This window comes from Seriola aureovittata, chromosome 3 (assembly GCF_021018895.1).
Source record: "Seriola aureovittata isolate HTS-2021-v1 ecotype China chromosome 3, ASM2101889v1, whole genome shotgun sequence".
Taxonomy (NCBI): Eukaryota; Metazoa; Chordata; class Actinopteri; order Carangiformes; family Carangidae; genus Seriola; species Seriola aureovittata.
Window position 1 is genome coordinate 27,216,934 of NC_079366.1, and position 19,002 is coordinate 27,235,935.

The following is a 19,002-nucleotide window of genomic DNA, read 5'->3' on the forward strand; positions in this document are numbered from 1 at the left end:
GACTAACCAAACCACCACAGCCACACAAAAGACTATTAAAATGAAATAATAAACTCTATATTGACGTGAAAACGTATTTCTACAATAACTAACCCTCCATTGTATCAATGCTCATTAATGAGCATCAGTGTTTGTTTATATTGGTAATGAAATGCCAATTAAGCCAACACTGGAAATGATAGGGAGTGCTATCAGCTAGCTACCTTAATTTACAGTTTAGCTAACTAATGTTTGTTAGCGAAACTGTAACTTAAGGCAAAAGTTGGAAACGAGCCAACACTGTTTAATTATTATTCATCTGTAGATACTTGACACAGTCTAATTAGGAAACTCATAAGGTACAAAAGTAAAGTGTATTGAACAAGCTAGATAGTTAGCTACTGCTACTTACATTTATCTACAGCGTCACCGCTGGCAAAGAGACTTGAGGACAGGAGCCACTGATGGGAGTGAGGCAGGTAGACGAGATGTTCAGCTAACGTCAAAGCTAAGAGCTAACAGTCCATTGTTCTGCCTTGACATCTTCACGTATCACCTTCATGGTTGAAGTATCGGGATTATTTTTTCTGAACTGACAGTAAACGTATCAAATGTACAGTAGGCTATAGAGGAAAAGTATCTAAAAATTACTTCTATGGTAATCTTCAAAATATTTACCATTAAGTGACAATGACACGCTTCGTTACAGACAGTATTTTTTAAGGAACTGTATACGGTCTTTACAAGACTTTTCAAAACCTGCAGGTAACATACACAATACCCAAATCTCTGTCTCAAAGTCAGGCTCTCTCTCTCTCTCTCTCTCTCTCTCTCTCTGTTTATAGCCCATTGGGATTTCATGTTTGCATGGAAAGTGAGATGAACTCTGGGAAATGAGTTGGGTACGTAAATAGCCAAACCCCGCATTATTCCCATCAGATTTATCTGTGCAGGGGAGTTGACTCGGAGCATCACTGTTGCTAGGTGATGGTTAGTGACATCAGTGTACCTGCTGCCTACCTGACTCAGTGCTGCTCCTTGCAGACGTGAAAGTGCTCGACGGCATTTATGATCAAACCATCAGTTGCGAGTTTGTGGATGTATTCTGAGATAACTCCTAACCTACTACTGAGCAGATCCAAATGAGCTTTGGGAAATATTGACTGTTTTTTTCTTTTTACCTTTGGACTTACAAACAGAGAGGGAGCCGTTCTCTGTCTGTCAGAGCAACATGTCGGGTTGCGTGACTTCTAGAGATGCTTGATAAAAGCTATTAAGTTGGAAATTCATGAAGATGGTTTCTCAAGGAACAAAGGATGTGGAGTGATCCAATGGCGCTCGGACACGGCTCTAAGAAGTCAGTTTCATGTGACCAGGGACAGGAGGTCACAAGTGCTTCTCTGAGGAATGGGGTCAGTAATGCTAATACAGAAATGCATTTGCAGTCTGATTTATCACCAAGCACATTTAGATTTCTCCATGAAAAAACAAGTTTTTAGGGCAAACCAGTATTTAACAGAATTCTATGTAAGCAGGCCAAATGGAGTGCTTGTTTTGATTGACTGTTAATTATAGACTCCGCTAGAGACTGAAACCTCCGTACAGAATTTGCAATAATACGGCTTTGGGTTCATCATGGCTTCACAGACTGAATGACAAATAAACCAAAACTAAAGGTACTGTATCTAGAGTTGATTCAAGCTCAAAGTTGTTAGCTCAAGGCTAAAGGTTGCAGCTATAAAATGTCTGCTTTGTTAGAGTACATCTGTCAACATCTGTTGTACATCTGTCCCTGTCATCGACTTCGGTGGTTCAAATTATTTCAGAATGTCTTTTATAGTTCAGTATGTAGGGACTCCCTTCTGCAAAACTCATACTTTTACATTAAAATGCTGTTTTGTATTGGACCATCCCAGTTGTAAATAGTATAACATAACATATACAAGGACAGACACCAGAATAATAGGAATAAGGAATAAAATATACCATAACTAAATCATTGGTTGCTTAATTGTGGGAAATGAGAAATGTAATTCCTTGTTAGAGCATATTGTTGTGTTTGAGGATAGAGTTCACCCTGGGAGAGAAAATGTACAGCCTGACAACCCTGTGGCTAAACATGACCCACTGGGAAACCATCGACTGAGTGCCCTGTTTGCCCTGATGTGCCCTCACTCAGACACTGCATGAAAGAAAACACCTCCGATTGGATTTTATATACTGCAGATTTGAACACTCCTAACCCTAAAAAGTCACCTGTGTGTTTAGCTCAAAAGCAGCTTTAGAGGCCATACTGTGTGTTGACTGAAAGCAGAAATTCTCTAGAGGCCGCAGTGAGCTTTAGTTTGTTCTCTCCACAGGTAGAAGCTGGTACACAAGCTGTGGCTCCACCCATTAGCAAGACTCGGTCCTGCAAGTGTCTCCTGGCCTTCCTCATCATCATCATCATTATCCTCATTGTCGCAGGAGCCACACTGGCTTGGTACTTCCTGGGTGAGCACTTCTCTCTCGTTCTCAGCCACTTTCATTATCTCAATTACTGTTCAGTGGATTACTATGAAATTTTTTACAGACATTCATGTTTACTAGATGTTTTGTTAGTTTTTCCACTTGAGCCACCACAAGCTTAACAACTGTAAAATTTTTTCAACATCTCAACAAGTTTTGGACTCTTGTTCCACTGAGGATGAATTGTAATAACTTTTCATCTAGCACCATCATCAGGTTAAAATTTTTCCAATATATTGCCTAACTGATGGCATTCCCATCACCCTCAGCTGAATAGTGTTTTGTGCTTATTAGTAAATGTTAGCATGCTAACACACAGAGGATGTTGAACATGTTATGTTCTAAATATCAGCATGTTACCACTGACATTGTGAGCTTGTTGGCACATTGACATTAGCCCCACAGAGCGACTAGGATGGCTGTAAACCACTAGTCTTCTTACTTACTGCTGTGCTAATCTTTACACCTTTCTCTCCAACAGAGTACAAGGTTTGGATGCTGGAGCCTCGTGTCCAGCAGCAGTACACAGCCCATGTAACCATCCTCAACAGGAACTTCTCTGCTGATTTGTCCTCTCACAACAGCCCTGCCTTCAAGAAAGAGGCCAGGGGAGTAAAGGCCATGGTGAGCACGGGACATGAATTCCTTTGATACTGGTACAGTACACTAAATAACTTGGCTCACATCCTGTAGGGACTGCAGAGTGGAGAAGGTTTTCTATCCTTCCAGATAGATGTCACTGAAAACAAATTACATTAAACTACCTGGAAAAACACAAAAACAAAAAGATAGGGAAGGTGATATTGTTTTTTTTTCTTCTATCTTTCAGGTTGAGAAGATAATGAAAGGCTCAAGTCTTTCTCGATACTTCAACTACACCACCGTCTTCGCTTTCGGGTACACAGATCAAACTTTTTCATGTACAGTTGAATAGTAACTGTGGGAAGTAGTGGCAAAGTGGGAGTGACATAACTTGCATAGGTGTGCTAACATCTTGGCAGATAGTGGATGCCTTTAGCCAGAGATAGACGAGTAAGATGCACTTGTTCTCATATTTTTTGATGATTCATTTAATTTATTATGCTCTGTAATCAATGCTTTGCTAATTAATAAGTGTGATGACCATGTTCTATAAGTGGGTATAGCTTATCAAGTGGTCCCTGGTTCAAACTTAGTTTGAACTCACTTTCTGACCGGATTGGATTGAAAAATTCATGCAGATAATTTTGAACTCGGTTGAGCTTACTTAGAGTATTGTATCAATGAAAAAGATATGCTTGAAAATTTAGTTTAGTAAACTCTGTGTTGAAGGCTTGTACCCTATATTCAGGTCTGTGCTTGTGGGCTGTATTTTTTCAAGTAAAATCCAAGTCTGCAACAGTCATAACTTTGACCAAACAGACCAGTAAAGCACCAAAGCACCAAATCGCCTCAATAAGACTGAAAATGTGATTGTTGGTCCTCCATCATGACCTTTTCTTCTGCAGGGAGGGGAGTGTTGTGGCTCACTTCTGGATAGTGATGTCTGTGCCAAGCAGCCATGTGGGGAGAGTCACACTGAAGAAGGTCACCAGGAGCCTGGAGGAGGACCTTAGGGGGTACAGAGAGTCAGAGAAGCAGGAGCTGGCCAGCTTTGATGGATACCTCCTCCACCTCCCTTCGCTGTCTGTCAGTGGTGAGAGAAATAGAAGAGACCAGGGGGAGAGACAGTGTGTGTGTAATGTATATGTATATGTATGTATATGTGTAAGACAGAAATTAAATAATAAGGGGAAGAAAAAAAGAAAAACAGTGAGATACAAAGAGAGATTTAGTGCTTGATATTTATTTTGCTTCGATTCATCTTTTCTGTGTTTTTGTTCTTCTCCCCACAGAAACCGACTCCAAAGTTATAGAACTTTTGAAAGCTTCATTTGGTATCACACTTTATTTTCATTTTCTTTCTTGTTCATGAGTTCTCTTTTTTTTCTTTTTTATTTCTTCATCTTGATTAAACTGTAGCATGCACCACAATATATATTTCCCTGAACAAAACTTGAATGCATGGAAGCAACTGCAGAAACTAGAATGCATTTATGTTTGATTTCATTATAAGATGATAGATGAGAAACTCTAATAAATACATTAGACAGCACTTTCATACAATATGAGACATTTAAAACTGTTATTTATATATTAATTAATGGCATTATCTTGCATTTCAAAATAGGATATCACTTATTGGTGAAATTCACTATGAAAATTTCAGCTTGTGGCAGTGGTGTAGTCTACGTGATACGCCGTATACCCACTAAGAAGGCTCCAGAATATCCGTTTAATCACTTAAAAAGGCCCAAGGATACGAAACAACATAGTTTTGTGACAGAAATTGCACTTCTGCATTCCGTTTCTGTAAAAAACGGGTCGGAGATCGGACAGTAAACTCAACAAACATGTTTCGCGGCGTCCCGCCCACGGCACCATCTGATTGGTGCCACGTCACGAATAATAGCCTATCACACTGAAGGCTGCTGTGTACACAGACGGTCGCAGACTAGAGCAGCTCAGGTTAGCTAGCCGAGCTGTGTGTCGACGGTAAGACAGCAGACACCAGGAAGTTGTAATAAACTTCATAATCTTCTACAATGAAGTTACAACAACACCACACTCTGATGAACAAGTTAATCTGCTGGTCCAAGACACACCGCGCGCGAGAGAGAGAAGCTAGCGCTAACTGCTAAGCTAAAGAAACTAGCAGATCGGAATAGCATGTAAACAACATCTGAAATGAAGAAAGTCACTAAAGCAAGTAAGTCAGTGAAAATGTACTCTGAGTAAACGTGTTACATTTTTAAAACGGAAGGAGTAAAACATATTGATGACATATGATTGAACTATTGGATCAAAGAAAATCTTTAGGGTACCAGGTGAATCAGTTCCCAGGTGAGAACTGCACCAAAACTGGGTGGTAGCAAAGCTGCAGTATACCCACTAAAATAAAGTAGACTACACTATTGGCGTGTGGTAAAGCAGGACAGGTGATAGCTTAAGCCCTCCGATGCTAGCATCTTTGCTCCCATATGGTGCATGTGTCAGTCCTCAGCTAGGCTTTTTAGAAATGTCACCTAAAACTTACAAAAAGACATAGGTAGCTAAGATATGCTAACTCTTGGCCATGTGGGTAATGGTAGATGGCGTTTATAGGTAGAAAGTTAGAATCACTAAGCCACAAACATTAAAGTTACATAAAGTTAAATTCAGTATAATTTGCAAATTTACCCAAATCAAATACACAGCAAAGCAGAGCCACTATCATCAGTTTAAACCAAAGCTATCATTAGCTTAAACCTTTGGTACTAGCTCCCTCATAGTGACGACTCCCTCTAACGTAATGAATGAAAGAAAATAAAATCTAGGCAATGATAGCTACCTCCTGGCCTTCAAAGAAATATAGGTTTGCAGGGAATAAGCTAGTTAGCCAAGTATGCTAAAATTCACAGCTTGAGTAGACAAACGCACTGTTTAATAAATTCCTTGTACTTTTGTTTGTGTTCTTATATAGCAAATGCAATTTATTCTAAAAAGACACCACCCTCCAAACTCTTGATATATTGAATATTTCTCTTACTACAGCCCTGGCACACTGCTTCAACATACAGATAAATTTGAAAGCAAGAACAATTCAGTAACTACATATATAAAATCATGGCAAAATGTACTGTAACGTGATGCTATTAATCCTCAACTCAGATCCTACATAAGACCAATTCAGTGCTTACAATAATTTCTTTGGCATTGTTTCCCTAAGACTGTTACCGCTACCAGAAGGTGGTGTCCAGAAGCCCCATGGCTCTCCGTGGCCCGGACACACAGTGTTCCTCCTGCCTGTGGCACCTCCAGGCTGCCCCCGGCTCCCAGCTGGAGCTTCAAATGGAGTGGCTGCTGCCAGAATGTCGAGACAGGCTGGCGGTGTACAACTCCCTCACCCCCACTGATACTCATCTCATCACATCGTGAGTTTCCTACACAGAATTAGATAATTACTATATAAGTCCAATACCTGCCCGCTGCTGAATATTGATGGGCCACTATTGTCCACCTTTAAAGAAATGTTCTCATCTTGTGTAAGGGATAAATTTACCCTCTTTATTTATTAAACACACCAACTGTCTCTCCTGTTGTCCATCGTTCCTTCTGTCCTTTCAGTGTGTATGGCTGCAGCAGACATGAGCGTGTGGTCAATGTCCTGTCTTCAGGCGAGTGGATGACGGTGGTTTGGAAACAGGGTCTGTACAACTACAAGGACCCCTTCTCTTTGTCTGCACAGGCCTGGGACCGCCAGGGTGAGACCACCTAAACGCTCAGGCCTTCCTAACTAGTTCAAAAACGTTGCATTCGATGTTGCATGAACAGACTGAAAGGAGAGAGAAAATTTGTTAAATTCAACCTCAGTGGGATATGACCACAGATTTTTTTCTATTATTAGATTTAAGCCAAGTAAAAGGTGTAAGAGGGAAAACCACAAAACTACAAATGTATATCACATGGAAGCAATCGAGGGAAAGTCCCAGGATCAAAAAATTCTGTGGGATACATCATTTGGGAAACACAAACATCTGAACAAAATTTTGTGCCAAACACTTCAATGGTTTTTGTGATAACTCGGGCTGGACCAAAGTGGTAGACTGAGAAAAAGACCAACACTGAGATCATGCCACTAGCATGGTTAAACATATTACCTTGCAATTGACTACCAAGATATCTCCATTAGTTTACCCAGCTGACATTCCTTGTGTAAGGAAGCTTGCAAACTAGCCAGCTGAGCTGACCTTCCATCACTGTCATGCATGTTATTTCTGTTTTGGATTGGAGGAAAGCTGTAAATCTTTCCATTTAGTGTTTATTCGGTGGCTGCACCCACTTAGGTTTAACTAAACTCAGCCATAAATACAGCCTAGTCAAAAAAAACACAATATAGCCTAGTTAGCAAAACAAGCAGGCTCTGTTCTCAGTAGCAAATGGAGATCGGTCAATCCCAGGCCTCGATGCCACAGAGTTCAAGATTAACATTTTCCTCTGATTTCGTATCTTATATTTTCCATCCTGTAGAATGGATTTGTATTGTGGATTGAAGTATTTCTCTCTGCTTATTTCTTTCCCAGACTGTAACTCCACTATAGAGCTGAAGCCAGTATCAGGGGTCCAGGGGACACTGAGGACGCCTTTTTTCCCCAGCTACTACCCCCCTGACACCAACTGCACCTGGAGCTTTATCGTAATACACTCCGTCATCCATATGTCTTACACTTCCTGATTGATTCAATGATTGTTGCATTGATGCACAACTGTTATAAGAGTTGTGTGTGTGAAGGTGTTTGCATGTGTTTGCTCCTCATTGTATTTTTCATTTCCTGTCGTGTGTGTGTGTGGTCAGATGCCCAGTGTAGGGATGGGCCTGTCTCTGGAGTTTGAGGGCTACGAACTGAGCAGAGCCAGCTACAACCAAGCCTGTACCCAGGGACAGTGGCTCATCCATAACCGCAGGTAGGCTCTGCCATGATGAGTCTTGCTGATCCGTGGGAACTGTCGGCTGTCGAGCATCTTTGTTCGGTCCAGTCTGATTAATCCTAATTGTTTGGTTGAGCAGCATCCTGAGCCTCACTGAGACTGAAATCTGAGAGCAACACTGACAACAGCCAAATGGGAAAAGGGGGCAGAAAATAAAAGCAAAGCAGATTAGAAGTCAATTTTAGCTACATTTTTATCTCAGTAGATTCTCGACTCCAGTTGGTCAAATTTCCAATTATTAAAAAACCTAATCAATTGCACAGTTGCACACGTTCACCAGAAAATACATCTGTCCAGTGTTATTTTAATTCTGTACCAGCACATAATTGTGTGACTCACTGATAAACATGTTTTTGAGGATTTTTATCTGTGTAGCGCACAGGTGCTAAACCTCTGAAAGAGAACAACCGACACAAACTATATATAAAAATCCTTCAATATGTGCCGACTTACTTAATATATAGACAAGATATTGATCAACTGCAAAATTGTTGACAAAATAAATGTGTATTTATAGATGTCACCTGTATGTGGTTTGGTGTCTGACAGGAAAAATTGGTGCATATTAAAATTCAGGTCATGATGTGCAGACATTTCAGTTGGTTTTATCATATTTAAAAAAACACAAAATGACTTAATTAACAGTAAAAAAAAAAAAAAATACTGTGTTCAAAATGTTAAGTTCATATGATCATGTTGTTCTATTCCATACTGATCAACAGGGGGCAGCAGCATTCCATATGTGGCCATTTTCTTTATTCAATAGAGGCATTTTACTTATTTATTTCTTTTCAAACTGATAAATTTGTGCTTTTTAACCTCTGTTTATTCAGGAAAGGTTTGTTACGGCAGCCTTGACCAAACAGAGAGTCCAATATTTTGCTTAAGTTATTTAAACAACACTTATGACACCTGTGGTCCTCCACCACAGCCTTCCTGTTGCCCCTGCAGGGAAACATAACTGGAGTTTCCATTTGATTTCAGCGTCTCTGTCCCTTTCTCAGACTGTGTGGTACCAGGGGTCTGCAGCCATACAGCGAACGCCTTTACCTGCTCTCCACGACAGCAACTGTTGTCATGACGTCCGAGGTGTCACTCACAGGGCCGGGCCTTCAGCTGCGCTTCAGCGTCTTCAACCTTACAGATCGTAAGATGTGGATGCAGGAGAGAGAGACAGCCAAGGCATTTGGCTAAATTAACTGTTAAGTTAATGTTTCTACTTTGTTTCACTTCTGTTCATGAGCATATTATTTAATTGCGTGTGTGTTTGTGTGTTTCGTAGCTTGCCCAGGCCAGTTTCTGTGCACTATTAATGGCCTATGTGTTCCTGCCTGTGATGGAATCAAGGACTGTCCCAATGGACTTGATGAGAGAAACTGTGGTATTTATTTTATGCTTTAAATTAACTGATTTACACATAATTTGTTGTACATTGTTTTCTGTTGAGACAGAAAATTGAGACATGGTGGTGCAGTAGAACGACAGCCACCTAAAGTCAGTGGCGCCTGGTGCATTTATATGTTAAAGCAATTTACTCAGTCAAATAATGCTGAGCTTATTTTAGATTTTTCCATAATGGATGAATTGTGACCACTGTGATTCAACAACACAGGGTTTTCAGGGGTGAACCAAACCACAGTGTTCCACCACGCCACTTGTGATACCACTTGTGATACCACTTGTGACACCTAATCCAGTTTTATGTAACAGAAATGGCTAAGGGCTGAACTGTTTAAACATGTAACATGAGGATTGTCACCGTGCTGCTGCTCATGAAAACAAGCTGCCTTATGCTGATGCTAATCTGATTTGATGGGCCTATTTCTATGTATTAAAAACATTTATCATGTGATATAAACACCTCAGAATTCTTTGCTAATGTGCTAGCATGCACTGTATCTGGTTACCCATTTATACACTGACAACTCCCCCAATAATTTGGTTCATATGACTAAATGTTATCAAATATGTGGACATGTATTACATGTGTAAAATCTGATGCATTTCCGTGTGTGTGTGTGTGTGCGTGCGTGTGTGTGTTTCAGTGTGTGCGGCTCAGTACCAGTGTCCAGAGGACAGCCAATGTGTTGACTACTACAAGGTGTGTGACCAACACCCGGACTGCCCTGAAGCCTCAGACGAGATGAACTGTACTAATGGTAACTTTATCACGATCTACTGTACAGAATATTTTGTAGAGGTCATGGCTCTGGGACACGCAGCAAAGACATCTGTTACAGCTGCAATGGAGCAGATTTCTTTTTATGGAAGAGCTATATATCTTGTCTCATGATTTGTGTGTGTGTGTTCAGGTGTGCAGTGCACAGATAAGACCTATGTGTGTGCTGATGGAACGTGTCTGAAGAAGCCAAACCCAGAGTGTGACTCTGTCACCGACTGCCCGGACGCCTCTGATGAAAAACAGTGTGGTGAGACACACACACACACACACACACACTGAGTTTTTGTTTTTATACTGGTTTCATTCAATTTTGTCTGTATTTTGACTTTACATTTTTTTATTTTTAAGATGCCTTCATGCTCTCTTTCGAGATTTTCTTAAATTCAAAGTCAATCTGCTTTTTAATAAAAATGGAATTAAATAATTTAACAAAATCTGATAAGATTAGTCTTTCTCTCGTGTTTTTATTTACTTTTCTTTTGTATCCCCGCTGGGTGTAAGAAGAATTAGACATACTAGATATAATATAATTATAATAATGATAAATATGCACACACACACAAAACAACACACATAACACGTGAACTTTTTTTCAGTAACCCTCGCAAGCATTTTGGTCTTGTTTTCTAATTTTATTTCAATACAACTAAGCTGATTTCATTTACAGTTCATATTCTGCATTTAGCAAATACTCGCTGTCCATATTAGCATCTGTGTGTTTTAATATTTCTGTGTGTGTGTGTTCAGACTGCGGCCTGAGGCAGTTCTCCAGTCGTATTGTCGGGGGGACCAACGCCTCAGAGGGGGAGTGGCCATGGCAGGCCAGCCTGCAGGTGCGGGGTTCCCACATCTGTGGGGGGGCACTGATCTCCAGCCAGTGGGTGGTGTCTGCCGCCCACTGTTTCTATGACGACCGGTAGGTGCAGGAAGAGAGAGGAGGAAGTGGTTGGATGACTGTGGCTGAAGTGCTTCCAAAACAAACATAAGCTGAGGCACTTAATCGAGCAAAAATTAAAAGCCTTTAATTCTCTTCACTGAATCTGATTAAGCAGTTTTAGCACATTAGCACTTTTTTTATAAATCATGTATGCCTTTCTCTTTCCTCCAAAACTCCTTTATGTTCAGTACTGCTGTTGTGCCTTTGCTGTCCAGGCCTGTCTGGCTCAAAGCCAGAATCAGTTGGCTGGATCCCGGCCAAAACTATAACTGCAACATCCTGTATAGGATTAACAAGACTTTTCTACTTCATTTTTTCTGTGCAGCGATTAAAAGCTTGTGCAGCGTTCAGTGAATCTTCAATTTTGGATGAGGAGGCCTTTGATTGTAAAATAGAGAGTGGGTCTTTTTTCTCTTCCTGCTCCTACAGTCTCTACTCCCCCTCGATGTGGACAGTCTACCTGGGTAAACTCCTCCTCAGACGCAGCGGCTCCACAGAGGAGGTGGCGCGAGTTCAGCGGATCCATCTTCACCAATACTACGACGACGAGTCCCACGACTACGACCTCGCCCTGTTGAAGCTGGACCGGCCCGCCTCGGTGCTGCTGGCTGGACATGCCCGACCCGCCTGCCTGCCCCCGCCTACCCACCAGCTGGAGCCGGGCCTGCTCTGCTGGGTCACTGGCTGGGGGGCTCTCCGTGAGGGGGGTGAGGAGGGAGAGAGAGAGATGGGGGTCTTTGGGTGATGTGGAGAGAGGATAGACACGCGGTCTTAGTATTAAAACCACAATTACTACTAGCAATGCTAGTATCTACCAGCTAGCTTCAAACTAGTGATTTATTTGATCAGGTCGCACCATTACAACTTAAAGACTGTCTTAATATCTAAATCGGTTGCTAGGAAACGTCTTTAGTGCCGTCCAATCAAAAGCAATCAACTGTGTAATTAGAAAGTCATTGTAGCGTCACTACCGGAAGCATAACTAGCAAAATTACATTAAGACTTTTAGAGGTTGAACAATTTATTAGACTTAAAAGCCAATTACAATTTTATTTATATTGGCAGACGTGAACAAATATGTGTTTCAGAGTTAATAGTATTCATGCTGTTAAGAATAAGACACAAATATCTTATTATGCTAACCTATGCTATTGAGTTATTTATTTTGATGTTATAGTCTGATGTTATTAGCATAATGTTTTTGCAGTTTTTTAAACTCTTAGTTTTGTAAGATCATATTTAAAACCATTAACATGATTTAACATGATTATAAGCATATTTGCACTTTTACTTTTCTATCGTAACATGTAGGCCTGTATTAGCAAGCTAAAGTTTTGTCAGTTCATTTAGCTACACACAGCTACAACTACCATTTAGTGGGTGTAAATATTTAATTTAATAACATCTCTATGTTAGAACTACTTTGTGTAGTGCCAACCCTTTAAATTTAGCGATGTGTAAAGTGTTTCCAATTAAGAAACACAAGGCTAAGTGTGACCAGCACAGTAACACTGTAATTAAGTTAGTTATCAGAACTCTTTTTTAACACTTTAGCTGAAGAAACAAACTAGCTTGGTTTTTCAGCACAATTAAATTTTTAGTTCAAATGCTAATATTTACATCATGATAATTTATATTTCTATGCTCACAGTAAATACTTCAACAAATCCCCAAACTATTTGCAAAGACTTGCAATGTTACAAAGCTGGCATCTGCAAAAGGTAAAGGAATTAGTTTTTTTTTTAACCCTGCATTATAATAATTTCCATTTAACCTCAGGCTTTGGTATGTGTAGGCATAAGGCAACACAACATCACGCCTCGTAAAGAGACACTTAAAATAACTATGTAGTCTTTACAAGTCTTTACAATTTGAAAGTGCCCTTTTATTTGGTGCTTTTGACTCACAAAGAATGTTGTTATCATATAAAGTTAGGGGGAGTGTAAAACCTTTTTTCCACTGCATTATTTTCACAGGAAGTGACCTTATATGATTTGTGCAGTTTTTGAAAAGCCCAATTTATTCAGAGTCACTCTGAAAGGAATATGTGGGGAGTTTTTGTGATGTTACAGATGGTGGAGCAGAGTGGGTGCTGTTATGCTATTATGACAACGGAGCTAACATTAACTAATTAAAATTGTACAGACAGGAGAAGATAGAGTGATGTGTGTGGGTTGTGGTTTCTGGTATCTGGTATCATGACGAACCTAATGGTTAAGGCTGCTTTAGGCCAACATGTGTTGAAATCATATCTTCGGGCACCCAAAGTTTCATGTAGAAATTGACATGACTTTTAGAGGATGTTTTTCTGGGTTAACTACAGACTGAGTTCAGATAAAGCTGTGAATTCTGTATTACTGCAGTCTGTGACATTTCACTGTGGAAATATGGAAATGACATTCAGTAGGTGAGTCAGAACTGAGCAGTGAAGACATCAGTGTTGGCTTGTTGTAGACTAATCAAATGAATGCAGGGCAGATGAATGCAGTCTTTAGGCTTTATGTAAATGCATCGTCTCTAACGTACAAATAAAGGATGAAAAGAGGATGATCCTGTTGACCTTTCCCCTCTGACCTCCTCCAGGCAGTGCCAGTAACGTGCTTCAGAAGGTGGATGTTCACCTGGTCAGCGAGGAAGCCTGTGTTCGCTCCTATGGCCACTTGGTCACTCCCAGAATGCTTTGCGCCGGTTACCGCAGTGGAGAGAAAGATGCCTGTCAGGTACAGAAAAAACACATACAATACATACAACAAACAAAACATATAATGCTCTTTTATTCCATCCCATTTTTTTTAAGCATCATAAAACTCACTTTTTTGTTTTTCCAGCCTGCACATCTATTGTTATGGTTTTACTGATTGTACTGTATAATACAGTAAAATCACCAATGTGTAGCAAATGATAAAATAGTTAATTTCCCAGAATCTGATCAGCAGATGATAGTGACAGTGAGACATAACTCTGTCCACATGCATCTAAACATTTACAGAGATCTATACGACGTATTCATACAGTCAATAGGTGTAACAGACAAAAGCACATTCCTAGTGTGGAGTATGGAGCAAGGAAAACTCACCACTAGTAGGTCAGGTACACCTGCTTCTTCAGGATAGAATCCACAGCTTTCATGCTTGTAAAGAACCAGTCACAGTATACTTTTATACCAGCAACCAGAGTTTTAGCTAGACGTTTGCCGACCAAGGCTCCCAAACCCCAGCCTTTGAGAATACGTCCTTTAGATCTCTGTACATGTTTAGGTGCATGTGGACGGAGTTGTGCCTCACCGTCACTGTCATCTGCTGATCAGATTCTGGGTCAGGGTGAATATATTCAGGTGGAATGTAATCTTCATCCACAACACAATCATCAGCATCACCATCAGACAAATCCTCCACCTCAAAGTTGTCACCTAATATTGCATTCAGCAACTGTCCTGCTCTTGTCATATGAAATATGAATGAATCAATATGAAATAATACCCTGGAAATGTATCACATTAGATAAAGAAAAATACAAATCAATGTCATACTAATTTGTAGGACATGCAAGAACTATTTATACTCTTGTAAACTGTTGGTTTCTTCACAAATCTTGAGCTATGTTTCCTTACTTTTACATCTAACGATCTGAATGATCAGTAATAAATTACCAATGTCCTCAAACGAGTACTTCATGTTTAACAGCGTTGTAGTTTCTTACTATTGCTAAGATTTGTCAAATTCCCATGCCATATCAAACTAAAGACATTACTGAGTATAAATAATGAAGTTTTAACCATAAAATTTGATGAGGTTTTGTACTCTGTTCACTTTTTGTTTCGGGATCGGCTGTAGCGTGACTTGGCTGAGATGGCCGCCATCTTGTTTTTTCACTGATAAGTGTATTGTGCTTTTGCTACCACTAGTTGGTAGCAGAAGTGTCTATGAATGAGGACAACAGGTCTAAGTTAAGCAGAATGAAGTACAAGGTGCAGCGATGTGCAGGTGAAGCATGTCCTCATATGAGGATGCAGGGTCTCAGGAGCTGAAGCAGACACCTGCTTTCAGTGAAAAAGCTCTAAAAAGTCACTTGTCAAAACGAGCACCCAGCAGGAAAAATTAGAGACCATTTGGTGAACATAGTGGAGTATTTAGCTGCTGAACAGCCAGATATTTCCATCAGGAGTTGGGAGTCAAAATAGAGCTGAATAGATGGAGAGTGTTGGACTTGTATTTGTTGGGTGAAAACAAACACAACTCCATATGCTAATGTTGCTCTGTATCTGATAGGTGCCTAAAAAAGGCAGCTGTTTGCTAACACATTCACCTCCGTAAGGTGACAATACTGTCTGTCAGTGTTGTGTTTAGAGGTTGTTGTGCTGCCACCAAGTGTCCAAAAAAAGTAAATGAATGCACTGAAATTTAAATGTCAGTGTGTGTGATGAGTAGAATGATCTACTCAGGGTATATGTGTCCCGCTTTATCTTTTTGGATTTAAATCTGCCAGAAGGCAAAATTAAAACTGATTTAATGAAAGAAATTAACATTTTAAACCATCCAACAGACCCTGGCAGGTATTGCATTTAAATGTAAATGTGAATTTATGTTCCCCAGAAAAAGGTCATGAATGAGTTTGAAAGCCAGACATCCAAGCACCAGGTGATGTCATAGCTGAGTCACCATTATTGACCATCAGCCTTGTCAATTATTATGGTCATTTTCTGCTGTGGAGCCATTAGAGTCTCACTCCCTGCTCCTTTAACATTGATTGTCTCTGTCAGGGAGACTCCGGTGGCCCCTTGGTTTGCCAGGAGCCGTCGGGTCGCTGGTTCCTGGCCGGAGTGGTGAGCTGGGGCAAAGGCTGTGGGCGTCCAGACTACTATGGCGTCTACACTCGCATCACCAGACTCACCGACTGGATCAAGCACGTCATCAGCACCCCCTGAGTCATTGAGGATCTTCTGCTACATCAATATCCTCGTCACCCTGGTGCAAACTCAAGACATTATCCAAATGAGGATAAAAGGCACTGGAAGATGATTGGAGATTGCTTCTCAGCCGTACAGCAAAATGGTAAAGTTGGAAAGGCTTCATTCTAAAGTCATAAAGTGATACAGTAAATAATATTTATGTGGCACCTTTCATAACTGATTTTATAAAGTGATATACAGCATACAGTAACAGGAAACATGCCAAAATAACAAATAAAAAATGAAATATTAGTCATAATGATAACAGGACTCAAGTAAAAGAATTAAGCTCAAATGTTCTAAGAAATTATTAAGAAAAGCTCCGTTTTCAGAATTGACTGAAATGTAATGATAGGAGGTACTTTGCACAAAATGAATGTAATCCACCCTTTTTCAAATTGAATCATCTAAATTTTGAAGATACTGAACTTGAAGCACTTTCCCATAATAAAATATGCATTTGTTTTAATAATCAAATTTGCAATGTACAGTGTTCGTTGGCATGTTTGGCAGGGAGTGAGTATGAAATACACCAAGACCAGTCTACAGCCATGTTAGCAGCTGTCTGAGACTTTACTTAGGCACAGCAGTGCTTTGAGCTAAATGCTAATGTCAGTCTGCTAACATGTTCAAAATGACAATGCCCACTTGCTGATGTCTCACAGTTGTTATATGTTTACTGTATTCCCCATCTTAGTTCAACACGTTAGTGCTAATTAGCACTAAAAACTTTGCAGCTAAGGCTGATGGGAACGTCGTTAGTTTTTGTAGTTTTTACATAGTAATTGAAACGATACTAGGTAATGGTAATGACACCATGAAACGTTCAGGGATCATCCAAGTTATTACAGTTTTTCCTGGCATGAATATCTGTACCAAATGTCACTGCAATCCATTTAATAATTGCTTAGATATGTAGCAAAAAACACAAATATCAACCTACTGGTGGCATAAGAGCAAATGTCGGAGATCACCAAAATCAGTAGGATGCATCATCTGGGAACCATGAATGTCTGCACCAAATTTTGTGCCAGTAAATTAAGTACATGTTAAGAAATTTCTGAGGACAAGGGATAAAGTTGACCTGCAGGTAGCACTAGAGGAAAATTGGATGCACGTCTGGGGACAATAAATGTCTCTACAAACTTTCATGGCAGTTTATCCAATGGTTGCTGAGCTATTTCAGTCTGTATCACCAGTGCCATTAATCCCAGCATGTTTAAAAACTGCTCCATTTACACAGTGCATCAATCTCTAACTGACAGCTCCCTCTTGTGGAAATATAAGTAGCTGCAGCCGAGGTAACGCTGCGTCCTCTGGCACCTGATTTCAGGAGACACCTTCGCAGGTTTGCAGGTATAAGGTTTAATGTTCTTGTTCAAAAGCCGCTTTTCAGAGTGTAACTGGTTATTTTTGGGGTCTATGAATCACCACGTCCGAGGAGAGGCAATTTTTCTTTTCAGCTGATTTTATTATCAACAGCAATATTCTCAAAGGGACTGGGAGCAGGTGCCAGAGCTTGGCATCCCTCCCTGTGGCTGGATGCTCATGAGTCATTGTGATCTGTAAACAAAAATGGGGCAAAGAGGGTTTATTCTTAGAAGTCTATTAGATTACAAACTAGCTCTATCTATCTATCTATCTATCTATCTATCTATCTATCTATCTATCTATCTATCTATCTATCTATCTATCTATCTATCTATCTATCTATCTATCCATCCATCCATCTATCTATCTATCTATCTATCTAGTATTCCTTTCAATCTTCCCTGTTCTCCTCTGCGTCTCATTAACTTCTCCTCTCTCCTGCTCATCTTTTTCACTCTGGAAATGAGCCCAAATCCTCAGGGGATTCTTCAATATTTGGAAGTTCCCATTTTCACTGTAATTGATATTTTATTAGGCTGTAAACCATAATGACAGTTCTGCTCTATGAAGCATAACTACAGTGCTCAAACTGGCCTCTGGGGGCCACAGAGACCATCCATCATGGCAGTAGCCCACCTAGTAATGTTCAATGCTTATTATGACCTTCACAGTTTTATACGGAGAATGTTGTGAGCGACATTTTAGATTCCAAAATAGCAGGTTCATTTCTTAAACATCCAAAGGATTAAATGAAATTGCTCGGTCTTGAAATTCAAATGGTTTCTTCCCTTTGGCAACCATCTGAGGGCGCCGGTGAACACAAATGGTAAGTGACAAGTAAGGCAACTTTTTGATATTAATGTGAGATCGAAACATTAAATGTGATGCTTTTCAACCCAGGTGGGACTTGAACCCACAATCCCCAGCTCCGGAGGCTGATGCCTTATCCATTAGGCCACTGGGTCAGAAATCATAAATCAAAATGATGAATTATATACAAAAACATTGTCAGACAAAGAATTTCAAAGTGCCAAAGGACTGCCCCATTTTGATTCCTGCAAATGTAATCCAGTCCACAGAGATGTACAAAGAATGAAGCGGTTGTATGTGGTTTTCCAGCGTGTCTATAAGAGATGACAAGTGTATCAAACTGGGCCACTGAGCTGAAGTCGTAGGATGTATTTAAAAACAGAAAAAAGAAAAGAAAATTCAGACTTTCTCTGCCTCCCAGACGACAACACTCACATATCCCCAGAGCTCTTAAAAAAAGGTTCTGCCGTCTGTTTACCCTCTTAAAGTATGACGCCTCTCTGAAAACGTGTCACTATCAACTCTGCAAGATCGTAAACATTATTTCCCTTGGAGGTAAAAGGAAACGATGCAGTATCTCGGTTTGTTTCCCTGCATCATGAGCTGAGTCTCCGCACACTGCCTTGGAGGAGTTTTCAGGTCACTGACTGACAGCCAGTGACAGCGCAGAGGAGAGAGCCAGAAAGAAGATGTATACAGAGGGATGGTCCGCAGCCTCCT

The 19,002-nt window shown here is 40.3% G+C and overlaps 1 protein-coding gene and 1 non-coding gene across 2 annotated transcripts; one reads left to right on the forward strand and one right to left on the reverse strand.

Moving 5' to 3' along the window:
• The first annotated feature begins 1,168 nt into the window (after positions 1-1,168).
• Positions 1,169-16,578, forward strand: LOC130167062 (transmembrane protease serine 6). Its single transcript, XM_056373031.1, has 18 exons — positions 1,169-1,391; positions 2,340-2,472; positions 2,969-3,111; positions 3,317-3,384; positions 3,975-4,162; positions 4,362-4,403; positions 6,275-6,479; positions 6,673-6,809; positions 7,629-7,741; positions 7,901-8,010; positions 9,039-9,181; positions 9,317-9,415; positions 10,080-10,193; positions 10,347-10,463; positions 10,964-11,132; positions 11,583-11,860; positions 13,737-13,873; positions 15,913-16,578. The coding sequence occupies exons 1-18, from the start codon at positions 1,296-1,298 to the stop codon at positions 16,075-16,077; spliced, it is 2,457 nt and encodes an 818-aa protein (XP_056229006.1). The 5' UTR covers positions 1,169-1,295; the 3' UTR covers positions 16,078-16,578.
• A 1,786-nt stretch (positions 16,579-18,364) lies between these two features.
• trnar-ccg (transfer RNA arginine (anticodon CCG)) lies at positions 18,365-18,437 on the reverse strand. Its single transcript has one exon. It is a non-coding gene; the product is annotated as a tRNA-Arg (tRNA).
• Between the last annotated feature and the right edge of the window lie 565 nt (positions 18,438-19,002).

Coding starts and splice junctions, on each gene's coding strand:
- LOC130167062 (XM_056373031.1), top strand. CDS start 1,296: ATGTGGAGTGATCCAATGGCGCTCGGACACGGCTCTAAGAAGTCAGTT. Junction 1,392..2,339: donor GTGCTTCTCTGAGGAATGGG/GTCAGTAATGCT, acceptor TTCTCTCCACAG/GTAGAAGCTGGTACACAAGC. Junction 9,182..9,316: donor CGTCTTCAACCTTACAGATC/GTAAGATGTGGA, acceptor TGTGTTTCGTAG/CTTGCCCAGGCCAGTTTCTG.